The sequence below is a fragment of the Gobio gobio genome (genome assembly GCF_949357685.1).
Source record: "Gobio gobio genome assembly, chromosome: 8".
NCBI classification, from domain to species: domain Eukaryota; kingdom Metazoa; phylum Chordata; class Actinopteri; order Cypriniformes; family Gobionidae; genus Gobio; species Gobio gobio.
In genome coordinates, this window is record NC_137114.1 from 32,496,275 (window position 1) to 32,508,791 (window position 12,517).

The 12,517-nt window shown below is 37.1% G+C and overlaps 1 protein-coding gene across 1 annotated transcript; it reads left to right on the forward strand.

Annotated features, from left to right (window-relative positions):
* Positions 1-8,594: 8,594 nt before the first annotated feature.
* On the forward strand, positions 8,595-12,220 carry LOC307130986 (cdc42 effector protein 2). The gene is made up of 2 exons (XM_079824349.1): positions 8,595-8,727; positions 10,440-12,220. Exon 2 carries the CDS (start codon positions 10,666-10,668, stop codon positions 11,491-11,493), a length of 828 nt encoding a protein of 275 aa, XP_079680475.1. The 5' UTR covers positions 8,595-8,727; positions 10,440-10,665; the 3' UTR covers positions 11,494-12,220.
* Positions 12,221-12,517: the final 297 nt, after the last annotated feature.

Consider the following 12,517-nt stretch of genomic DNA (forward strand, 5'->3'; position numbering starts at 1 on the left):
GTCTGTTTGTGTGAGCTTGAGCTGACTCATTTCCTCTAGATTCCAGGTCTTCAACATTCCTAACTCTGACTGTTGGTATGCTTTTAAAAAGGTATGGCAAATGGGCTAGTTTGCAAAAAGAAAAATCTGACACCATTCACTCATCCTCATGTCGTTCCAAACCTGTAAGACTTTCCTCTGCAGAACACAAACAGAACAACAGCGTCGGTTACCAAACATATCAGGGTCATTCTATAATTGCGGGTACATCTCATGCCTGTGATGTATATTTTTTCATGTATTTCCATAAATATAAACCCAAATTGCTTATTTTCATAGTACAAAAGTATATTTTCCCCAGTCACACTACTACAAGTGGAAAAACCCTTATCTTTTGTTAAAAAATTAGGTTCATATCACATAGAACCCTGGTTTTCAGCTGTCCGGTTTTGTAAAGTTGCTCATTCTACTCTGCATTTAAGCATGGAAATTGTCTCAAACATAAATTAATTTTATAGTTTTACCTTCACTTAGATTAGATAATCAAGACATTAGGTTGTGCTCTTCAAAAATAAGTGTTTATTGTGATATACCTTATTTTATGTGTGTCCGGAAAAACCACTCACCTAAGTTACCCACTAGGAAAACCCCCTTCAAAAGAAATGGATTGTCCCAATCTTGCATAATTTGCATAGTGTGATGTCATTTCATCATGAAGCACAGGGGTGAAAGACTAAAAGTTGGGTCCTCTCTCTTTTCCATAATATTAGTTTAAAAAGCAAACCTGTGTCAAGAGTGTATTAATTCACCGTCCACAGTGTTACATAAGTATTACTGCTGCAAATTTTACAAAAACCTATGTGTATGAAAATATGTTTCTAAACATACAATGTTCTCAGTGGTTCTGGGCTTCCATGTTAAATATAGGCCCAAAATGCTAAAAAAAATTTATCTAAGTTACGGTAACTTAGTTAACATTTTTTTTTTTGTATTTTGGGCCTCGACTGTGTTACCCAGTAAAGTTAACATAGTGGACAGTAGCAAACTTTTACGCATGGTAAAACTCAGGGACCAAGGCGAGAGGATCCAAATGCAGATAAGTTTTAATAAATTAACAGGAACCAAAACAACAGAAACCATGAACAGGACAGAACCAAACACATGAGATCCATCAAAAGACATAGAACATGAGCAAACACTGGGATATTTGTACACAAGTTAACCAGGGGCTGAGGTCAGGGGTGTCTGATCCTGGAGGGCCACTGTCCTGCAAAGTTTAGCTCCAACCCCAATTAAACACACCTGAACCAGCTAATCAAGGTCTTATTAGGGATACTAGAGTCTTCTAGGCAGGTGTGTTGAGGCAAGTTGGAGCTAAACTCTGCAGGACAGTGTCCATCCAGGACCGAGTTTGGACACCCCTGGTGTAGGTGATTTGTTTACCCTTAAGGCCAAAGTAAATTTTCGGCTTTACATCTTACACCTTGATATGATATTATGTATGATCTTATCCTGGACCAGTGCGGTTTGGAAAATGGATGAATGGGTGATTCAGCTGCAGTCGCCATTTTCTGGTGAGAGGCTGGAATTCATTCAGCGTGCAGCTATCACAGTGCATTATGGGTATTCTCTAGCCGTTAAGCGTTCATCAGTACACTCGTTATTGTGGTGCATTGTGGGAGTGAATAAGTGCACTCAATAAAGTCCACAATAATTTTAGACACCACTACAAATGTCTGTCCCCTCAAATAGTGCCCTATTTAAGGGTATAGGGGGCGATTTCGGACAAAGCCAAGGACAGGAACTAAACAAAGGAAGTAAACATTTCTCATGTCCAGTCAACTGTGTTACCTTTGTCAATGTTTCCGTGTGGTCAACTGTCTTACTGCTGAGTTTTTAATTTTCAAAAATACCCAGTTGCCTACTGTACAACACGTTTAGTGTTATGAGATTACCAGAGGTGACCTTTGTCCATTAAGGTTTTTATCTTCCAAAACAATAATATACAAATTCTCAAAGACTTGTTTGAGAAAATGTTAGGACCATTTAACTACTTTTGTGAAAATAGAGAGGTATTATAACTCTAAACATTTTTTCCATAAAGTGTTAATGATTATCATTTTTTTATTTTGGTAAGTGGATATATAATTTGTCAGTCAGGTGACTATATAAATTGTAGGTATTTTTCCAAGCTATGAACAAATACTTATTTTGTCCATAACATTCACTACATAACATTGCATAACATTGACCGTTGACTGGAATATATCTTGCATCCGCTTTTTTGGAGGGGAAAAATCCAAAACCAGGAAACCTGGTTTCCACGAGTTTGCCTAATAGAATAATTACTTGATTTTAAGGGTTTTATGTAAGGCCCTGTTTGTGTTTTGGGGAAAAAGAAAACTTGATTTCTTCACATTGTCAATTTCCAAATGCACCCATCAAAATATATTTTATGTTTCGCAGAAGAAGAAAAAAAACATAATGACACGAGGGCGAGTAAATAATGACAGAATTTTCATTTTTGGATAAACTATCCCTTTAAATGTCATGTAGGTTACCTTTATGGCACTTCAAAGACCGGTTCATCACCAATGTCAAATGAGGAAAATTTTAAGTCAACTTAAAAAAACAAAATGGTGTCCATTTGTTTTTCAACTCAACAGTATCATTTACTGTTAGGTTGAACCTCCCTAAATGAGAAACCCCAGAAAAGATCCTATTTGACTATGTTTTACATTTAGTCCGTTTATAAACACATTTCTATACAGAGCACCACCACACCCTGCTGTTTTTATAACTAGAGTGGCAAGAGTGTTGATTTTCTTTGGCAGGGGAAACGGCCCTTGATTAAACAGAGGCTAAATTTGTGTAATGTTCTTATAAAGTAGCTTATTTTAGCCCAGCGCCTTTGTTTTAAACAGAATGCAAAGCTTTTCTCAGAACAAAACTACAGCTACTTGTCACGGATGTACCGTCAACACTAATTGAAAATAGAAGAGTTGAATGTTTGAATTTTTTAATCACTAATCCTCTTAAGGCAAGAACTACATTTAGGCTTGAGTATAGTGTCCCTCATATTAACCATAAAAGATTTTACAAGTAGCCTAGTTTTAATTTCTTGTATAAAAAAATAATAATTTTGTTTTATATTTTAAATATATAGGCTAGGCCAAAGTAAAGTTCTCTGCCATTTAATTCACAGCTAAAGCCTCACAATTAAATGATTTATGTGGAAAAAAATGTCAGAGACAACCGATAAGAACATTTTACTGGGAGCCTATTTTTAGTTTGACTTTAACTGGAAGCCCTGCTGCCAATCTAGAATTGTTTAGGAGGTTAAGTCGTACTAAACATCATGCCAAATTTCTACAGCGATCATGTTTGCGATTCCCATGTGGTCACAACTACAACCTTCTCTTTGGTCCCTCCACCCTATTTCCTGCCCTCTTTGAGGAATTCCACCCAGTGCTCTTTTTTTCTTGGGAAGACTGATCTGAGTCCGGGACTGGAGCAGGAATGAGATGTCTGCTTAAGAGACCTCAAAAACAAAACTAGCTTCCTTTGGAAAAAACAGATGGGGAAATTCAATCAGTCAATGAGTGGAGCCTTCACTTTCTTCCTATTCCACTGGATAAAGGGGAAATAACATATTAAAATAGACTGTTATGTAAAATAATATTCTGTCTGTGACAGAAATAGCATGGAATATTCAAAGTCCTTTGCTTTAAAAAACAAAAACAAAAAAAACACTATCATGAAATGCAGTTTAACTGCAGTCATTGCAACTTTTTAACCAAGCCATTTAATGTAGGCTCCATGCAAATAACATTGGACAAACTCAATTTAATTGAGGGCAGGTTTTCCATCCAATAAATTTGTGTAGCCCCAACTCATAAAAAACTAATTAATGCAATGAAATGTATCCAATTTAAATGTACTTAAATACTAATAAATACCCAAACTTTTTCAGCTATAATTTTAAAGGTGAAAATATTTTCATATCATTCAAAATAATATACTTGTTTTAGTCGGTATTCTGTTTTCTTAGGGTTACTCCATTGGATCTCAACAAAATGTTTGGTCAAAATGTTGTTGTTTTTTCCCCCTATTATGCTATTTTAAAGGCTCCAGCAACAGGTTTAACAATCACCACATTTTTCAATGATTCTCAAGCGACTAGATGGATGAATCAGCCTCTTTAAATCCCTCCTTTCTGCGAGCGTGCTCTGCTCTGATTGGCCAGACAACCCAATCTGTTGTGATTGGTCTACTGCTTACAGCGTGCGTTTCAGAAGCTAAACGCACATTACCATAACTGAACTTCAGCTCCGGAGGCTTAGCGATTGTACTCACAGTAAAGGCAATGACATCGATTTTACCAATCCGAGCACGAGTCCGATGATGAAACATTGGAAGAACTATCTGTTCAACCCGAACCTCCATCGCAAGGATGACTTTGCAGGATGTGTCTCAGTGATATGCTACTCAGTTTGTCGTACATTATGAGATGTTGCAGCTGTAATTCCTCACCATCAACATTAACAAGACCGATGTTTGTTGGTGGACATACACTTGTATATTTCTAATTTATTGCGTTGCACATGTGGGAACTGTATTAATAGCGACCTGTACGTTAGCCAAGCACTAACGTGAATGAAATCTTGCTCCGTCCTTTATCATTACTCAAAGTAGTAAGAACGACAGACGATCTGCATTAACAGACACAGTTTAGTGGCACACAGTTTCTTAGCAGAACAATTTTAGTAAGACAGTGATAAAGTGAGTTAGTCGGAAACTTACACAACATAAAACACAAAACTACGTATTTTGAACAACCGATAGAAAATATATACATCAATAATTAATCATACTTACAGGTTGTGGTTCTGAGGAGCAAGCTGGTCCGAAAAAAATGGCTACAGACCCATCTTTCAAGAGCAAGCGTTTTGCGAATCCCACATTTGAAAAGCAAGTCAGTAAAATGATGTTTGAGGGTGTGTCAAGTTGTTCGCGGGTGGCATTATGCAAATATATTTTCTAGTGAAGTAGAACCATCACACAGTAGGATTCGAAATACAAACGACTCGTATAGGCGTTCCGAGTTGAGACAATAATTCATGCACTTTTGACTTTACAACTTTGCAGAATGTTTACATTCACAAACAGCTATATTACACACTGCATGAAATGTAAATGGTAATATTGGAAAAACCATAATAGGGGCACTTTAACATGAGGTTCTAAAAGTTTTCTTGTCCCATGACGTATATGGCTGTGGATGTGTCACACTGAGGACAGTTACACCATCATTAACCATTGATGCATGATATACCAAGTAAGCAACTTTCAGTTTCAACTCAACATGCATTACGTGTGTCTGTGTGTGAAAGAGCTGCTTAATTATAATTACCGCAGTGAATTCAAATCTACTGAGTTCCCACAGCAGCCTCTCGCCCCTCTGGGAACTCTCTGCACTAAATGGGTCATCCGGTCTGTTTATTTCTTTTCCTGCTGAGCTGTGTCTTTTAGGTCTGCTCTCATTAAATTACTGTAGTAAATCACACCAATTTTTGTGACATACAATGTGTTAAAAGTGTTAAGCTATTTTAGACTCGGCTAAAGATAAATATGTAAATATTTTATTTGTCACTCTTTGTTCTATTTAAGTCCTTTGTAGTGTTTTCTTATCTTATTGTATTCACCCACACATGGCAGCAATGTGTGAGGAATTCCTAAACAGGCCATGAATGGAATCATGTATTGTGACAAACTGGTTAAATTCTGTCAATTTGTGTTTATGGCATGCAGGCTTTTAAAACACTCTTCCACCTTTCAAACTTTAGTTACAATTTAATTTGTCTGTACACACTGTAAACCCTAAGGCTCAAAATAATTAATTGGTTTGAGTAGAGACAACTCAAATTAGTTGAGTATTTAGAACTTTCTTTTTCTTGAGTTCACAAAAAGGAAACATTTTTAGTAATCTGAATTGTTTCGTTATTTTGAGTTTTATGAACTTGTTTCAAACTCTAAATTTCTTTTGAGTGTTTCCACCTTATTCGGGTTTACAGTTCAGTGATTTATCAAGCTCCAACTACTGTATTCAACATAATGTTATGTTATTTATTCTATAGGCAGAACAAAATAAGCACTATTATGTACTAAAAAGTCAATTAGCATTTACAGACATCAATAGACATCAGTAAAAGACCCAACTGTTGAGTGTGATTTCATAGTGGAATTACAGCTCTTTTTCCATCTCAGCTTAGTGTGTCATCCTCCCAGTATGCCTTCTGACAGTCCAGTGCGCTGAACACTGTGAAAACACTCAGAGCACTAATGCAAACCACATGTCATATCTCGAAATTCCCAGAATTCCCGCTAGTAAGGTCACTTAGCTAGTCAATTGTCCTGCAAAATGGGTCTCTCGTTCAGCATTCCCGATTTACTGCCCATTCATACAATATACACAGTAACATCTTTGATGGATTGACGACTGGCAAGGGCCCCCGCTGAAGGGGGTGCTGGTTGACCCGTGGGTTCATCCTGGCCCTCTGCGTCAGAGCTGACCAGTAACTGAACCCTCAAGTGCTAAACCACTCATTAATTCAACCAGAACAGACATTAGACCTGCCAAGGAATATGTGGAGGAGGACAGTCTTAATCCTCAAATGGTTTCTGCAGTAATCTGTGAATTGGGTGTTGTAACAAATATATGTGACCTTATTGAAGACTCCACAGTTTCACAAAACATCACAGAAGTATTTATGCCACTACAGTTTTGTCTGTCAGAGGAGAAAGGGGAATTTCTAGGTCACTGAATCATAGTCTAAGGAAATTTTTCACACAGATAATGAGACACTGTGGAATACTATTCAGACAAGTGGGTCAACACTATGATACATAAGGTGAAATGATGTTGAAATTTACAGGAAAAGCTCTGAAGACTTATTCCAACACACTGAATACTGAAACCATATTATACTGTGAAAAACGGGTTTGAATGCGGTGTGTTAAAGTTATAAATGTCAGTTCTGTGAGTGTTGTAAGTCTGATAATAATTCCAGAGGTAGTCGTTGATTTGAACATTAACTGGAGCTTAAACCCACAGAGCCATAAAACAGAGACCTCTTTTAAAGGATGGTTTGAGAGGGCCTTGTATGCATATTTGTAGTCTGAGATCAACTTGGCCCATAGTAAAACTACGTAGACTGTGTCAAACAAATGTTTCCAATTTGGAGAAAAGTTATTTAATAAAAGTTGGTTGTCTTTGCGGCTTTCAACATATTTTAAGGTGCGCACGTTTGCATTTTTGTCTTCAAATGCTCTGATGATCTGCTAGTCAGTCACATAGCTATTCATCACTGTTTCAAGTTAAACACACATCAACTGACTCATCTGATTTCTTAGGAAAGGTGTTAAACAATTATGCCATAAACGATAAACTTCCGAAACGATAACCAGAATGAATAAAGTAGCCTATAGAGTTAACGTTTAATAACACTCGATTCTTAAAAGTTACTTTAGCTGGTATAATGGATTGTAGCCAGATTGATTTATTCACATTAAATAATATACAGTATTTAACTTACAAATACACAAAACCAGTTAAAGCCACAATCATTTTTATATTTGAATGAACTTTTATTTTAAACAATTTTTTCATTTCAAACTTTTAATGCTTGTCAATTAAAATATATAAACAGTTTCATGATTATTTTGTGTAGACCTGTTCATTTGTTCAAGGATTATTTTTGAAAAAGGTTAGGCCGAGTGTTACCAGTAAAGGGGGATTACAACATTGTTTCTGTACTTATGCAACCTGTCTTGCTTTGTTTTTAGACTATTTATGAGACCTACAGGGTAGGGCTCGTCTATCTCATGAGTCAAAGCAGCATATGCAAAAAACATTGCTATGCATATGCTCAGTGGTCTGAAGGTTGAGCAAAAGTTCACCACTGAATCAAACTTCTGTTATCATTTACTTGTTGTCATGTCATTCCAAACCCATCTGACTTTAGTTCTTCCGTGGAAAGCAAGAGATAAGAGATAAATTATCCACAGGACACGTTTACCATAATGTTAGAGCTAATGAAAGTGGATGGGGACTGGGAATGTCAAGCTTAAAAAAAGATACCAAAACACCATACAAATAGTCTACTACTGAAACACCTAAGTCATTTGATAACTTTGATTGAGGAACAGATTGAAATTTAAGTTGCTGTTGACTAAAACTTGTGTTTGACATCCCTGGTCACCATTTACTTTCATTGTAAAAGAGCAGCGTAGGCATTATACTATAAATAATGAATAAGGGAAAAGTGATAAGAGTTTCGAAAGGAACGGGATTAAGAAAATGGTGTAAACATTGTTTTGAAGCATTTACGAGTGAACTGTCCCTTTAAAAATAAATTGACTGAGAAACCGAGCCCAAAATATGCTGTGCCTCAGCCTATATTAGTGCGCACTTCATTATACATCTTAGAAAAAGATAGTCACCGTACAGTGGTGCAAACCTTCATTTTAGGCTTCCTCATACTGCCGAAAAATGTCATTATTCACGAGCATCATGAGCGCACGCCCCCGTCCCTGCCCTTCTGCAGCTCGTCACCCTCAGCTTCAGCTTCAGCGGACTTAAGAGGTTTATAGCAACCCTACCGAGAACGCGCACAGAGAACAGCTTATCCACTAACACCCCGGAATAACATACCAGAACAAACGAGGGTTTCAACGCAAATATCAAAGGCAAGTACAGATACTTTCACATGAAGTTTTGAGCATTGTAATTTCAATAATATCAACTTGTTAAACTCTACGTCAGTGCAGAGATTTACTGTCAACAAGATGTGCCAGGTTATGATTAGCCTACTTGGTTGACTCTGATACATTGCCATTTAATTTGTATTATAAAAACTCATTAACACTGAAAAGTTTGCTTTTTTAAATGTTTAAGGAAACTTGTTATTTAATTTCTGATTACGAAAACTGAACTGAAAACTCTCAGCTCAACTCAAGTAGACATGACAGCCAATATTATAAGCACACATAGGCTATTATTACATAGTGATGAAAACAGTGGGAAATGGCTTTATCATTTCACAAATCAGGATCTTGGTAACTGTAAAAGCCCTTCATTTTTATTATCTATAGCCTACATACACAAGGTTTTAGTCTCATCCACGTCTCAGCTAAATGCAAAAAATAAGTAATTTTAATTAAACTGATTTAAAAATAAATAAATAAACTGATAAAATAACCATTCTCTAAAGTCTGAACACCATGGTGGGTGTGGACTGAAGTCTCGGCTATGCTAAAGCAATGACACCATGTGGTTCACTAGGGAAATCCGGGAATTGGCTGATCTCAAGGACTAGCAGTTTAACCATTACATAATAGGAGTGTGTCAGTGTAACTGGTCCAAGTGTTTTTCTGAAGGTCACGAGGACGCATGTCATATAAGAGAGATACATTAGGGGATGCTTCTGCTCACCATTGACAGAACACACAGCTTTTAATCATTCAATATATATTTGTGTCTTTCTTTTAACAAACATGTTTTCACAGTTGCGTCACACTGTGAACCTAAATGGTGAAAACATATGGTTCTCATAGAGAAACAATAACAGAAAAGTGCTTGTTTTAATGCACGCAGTGCCAGCAATGGCGTAATTAACTTAAGTCTGCTGGGTGAAGCAAAAAATAACCACTCTGATGCTGTCTTTTCCCTGTCTATGATCTGGATACATTTGCAGTCACATAAACAAGAACTGGTCGAAGCTTACCCTCAGACTAAACCAACTTACTTACTTATATATATATATATATATAACATGTAGCCTATATAACATTTATATATCATGAAAATGTTTTACTCCAAGTAAATAATAATACTGTGCTGTTAGTCTTTTGTATTCAGTGATGGAAAGAAAGGTTGTGCAATCTTCACACTCTTTAAATGTTGAATACAATAGTATACATCAGTGTGGATGTAATTTAATGGCTGGAGTTCAAAGGAGAAAAAACTGGGGATTTCTAATCTCGCTTTCTGCTTCCAATAATGTTCTGGGGCAGTCAAAATATACTCATAAAGGCATGCAAACAACATCTTTTCTATTATATCTTATAAAAAATCCAACAAATCCCTGAAACATGTTTTGGAATAAGTGAAATGTATGAGGGTTTGTAATTTATAGGTAAGTAGCTGCAGAGACCAGAGAGAAAAAATATAAATCACTTCTCAGGGGAGAAGAAAAACAGAGTTGTTTTCTTTCTTGGTTATATTGCACAATAAACATGTGCTTTTCTCCCTCTCTCTCTCTCTCTCTCTCTCTCTCTCTCTCTCTCTCTCTCTCTCTCTCTCTCTCTCTCTCTCTCTCTGTGTGTGTGTGTTTTAATTCTACAACACACTCTTGACTTTCACAGGTTGTAAATCTTTCTTCTCCTTTTTTGTTCCTCAGATCTGCTGTTGTGATGATACATTCCAGGAGCTGCTGAAGAGTTTACGTAAGACATAAAGGACGTCGCTTCCAGCTGCCATTTGGGGATTTAAAAGTCAAATAAAGGTGACCGACCAATCAAAACGTATGAAAGAGCTAATATCAGACTGAGGACTAGGTTCCTCTTCATTTCTGCTACAAATATAATCACAGCACAGACGTTTCACTCCAAATACTGGGAAACAGAATGCCAGCGAAGACACCCATATACTTAAAGACATCTACACCAAAGCGAGGCAAGAAGTTGAAAATACGGGACGTTCTATCAGGCGACATGATAAGTCCGCCGCTGGGTGATGTTCGTCACAGTGCCCATGTCGGGCCTGAGGGAGAGGGGGACATGTTCGGCGATGTGGGATTCTTGCAAGGCAAACTTGACATGCTTCCAGCCCTCAATCAACCGCCAAGCTCTCGTTCTCACAGCATGGACAGAAGGATGGATGAGATCTTTGATGTGAACTGCAAGAGCCACACTTTCCATCGCAGTCATAATTCCCATCACAATTCTCTCCTCAAAACCACAATCTCCATGCCAGTATTTATCGCGCCAGTGCAACCTCCTCCTAAACCCCCCCGTTTGCATTTAGACGAGCAGTCGTCTCCTGGTCATCAGCAGCAGAATCGCCATCACAGTCCACAGCAGCAGCGCTCCATGTCTGTGTGTGAGGAAGGGATTGGGAAGTGCAGGGACGACCTCAATCTCTCTGCCTCCATCCCAGTCCTGCCACACCTGGTGCCTTCCACAGGCTCTTTATCTGAGGTTTCCTCGGACGACTCCATTTCGGAAGGCTGTGGTCCGTTGGATCCAAAACGAGGCTTGAGCCTGGACTCTGATACAGGGCTCAGTAATGAGGACCTGCGGAGCGAACACTGTGAGTCTCCGGCTATTTCACCCAGCATGTCACGCTCAGAGTCCCTAATGGGTTTGGACCTGGATCTGGGACCATCCATTTTGGATGATGTTCTTAGCATCATGGACCGTTATAAGACTGTGGAGGAGAGACATGAGATATAAGGGGATCAGATACTATGAAATAGGTGTCAGGTCACCCATGCCATCTTATTATGCCTGTTTCAGAGGACAATGAAAGAACTGTGATTAAAGATAGCAATAGCTGGTTGTGTCACAGATGCTGCAGAGTTATGGCACATTTTTAACCACATGTAATAATGACAAATAGGCAATAATTGTTGCAGGTTCAACTCTGTGATGCTGTCATTTTTTAAAATACAATGATCAATCGATCAATTAATTTCCATAAGGTGATCAGGTCATAACACAACAGTGTTAATAGATAACATTACAAGAGCAGTGTTTTCCTGGGTTTTGGTCATTCTGACCTAACTGGAGATGTCAAAAATTCTTTTTTATATTTGCTGTTACTTATTAAGCTTATTAAGCTTTTGCAGAGAAAGACATTGGGATTTTGGCTATATAGTAAATATTTCTTCAAAATGTCACAAAAAAGTTTAATAAAGTTTTGGGGAAGGTGTCATTTTTAGTTTGGAGCATATTATCAAGGAATGTAATGTATGAGTAAATCTGCGTATGCAGATATGTAAAATATTGTATTCTGTCTAGCCTGTGATCGAAGATACTTCTTTTTCGCTGCCTATGAGTACAAAGGAAATCACTTGGTAATGGTTTATCTTTGTTGGGGTATAATGTATAAAGTATATTTTATTGCATTGTAATATATTAAATAAAAATGTTCATGTAAATAAAATATTATATAAATATATGCCTCTGGTGTTTAAAAAAATCTTTCTTTCTGTCTTGCATTTTTTATGTATTTATTCTTGTATTGATGTTTACTATACAGAATGGTCAAAATATTAAATATTTATATATTATTGTTATTTATATATATATATATTTAAACATTTACTCTAATCTCTTTCTTTGAAATAATTGATGCTAGTGAAGTACAACTAGAATATTATTTTTCTAGTGCAAGTTTATTCCGGACTTCTTTTTGATTATTTAGGTCTAACCCCATGGTTATAAATGTACTTCCGCCAAAATGTTTGAGTGACAT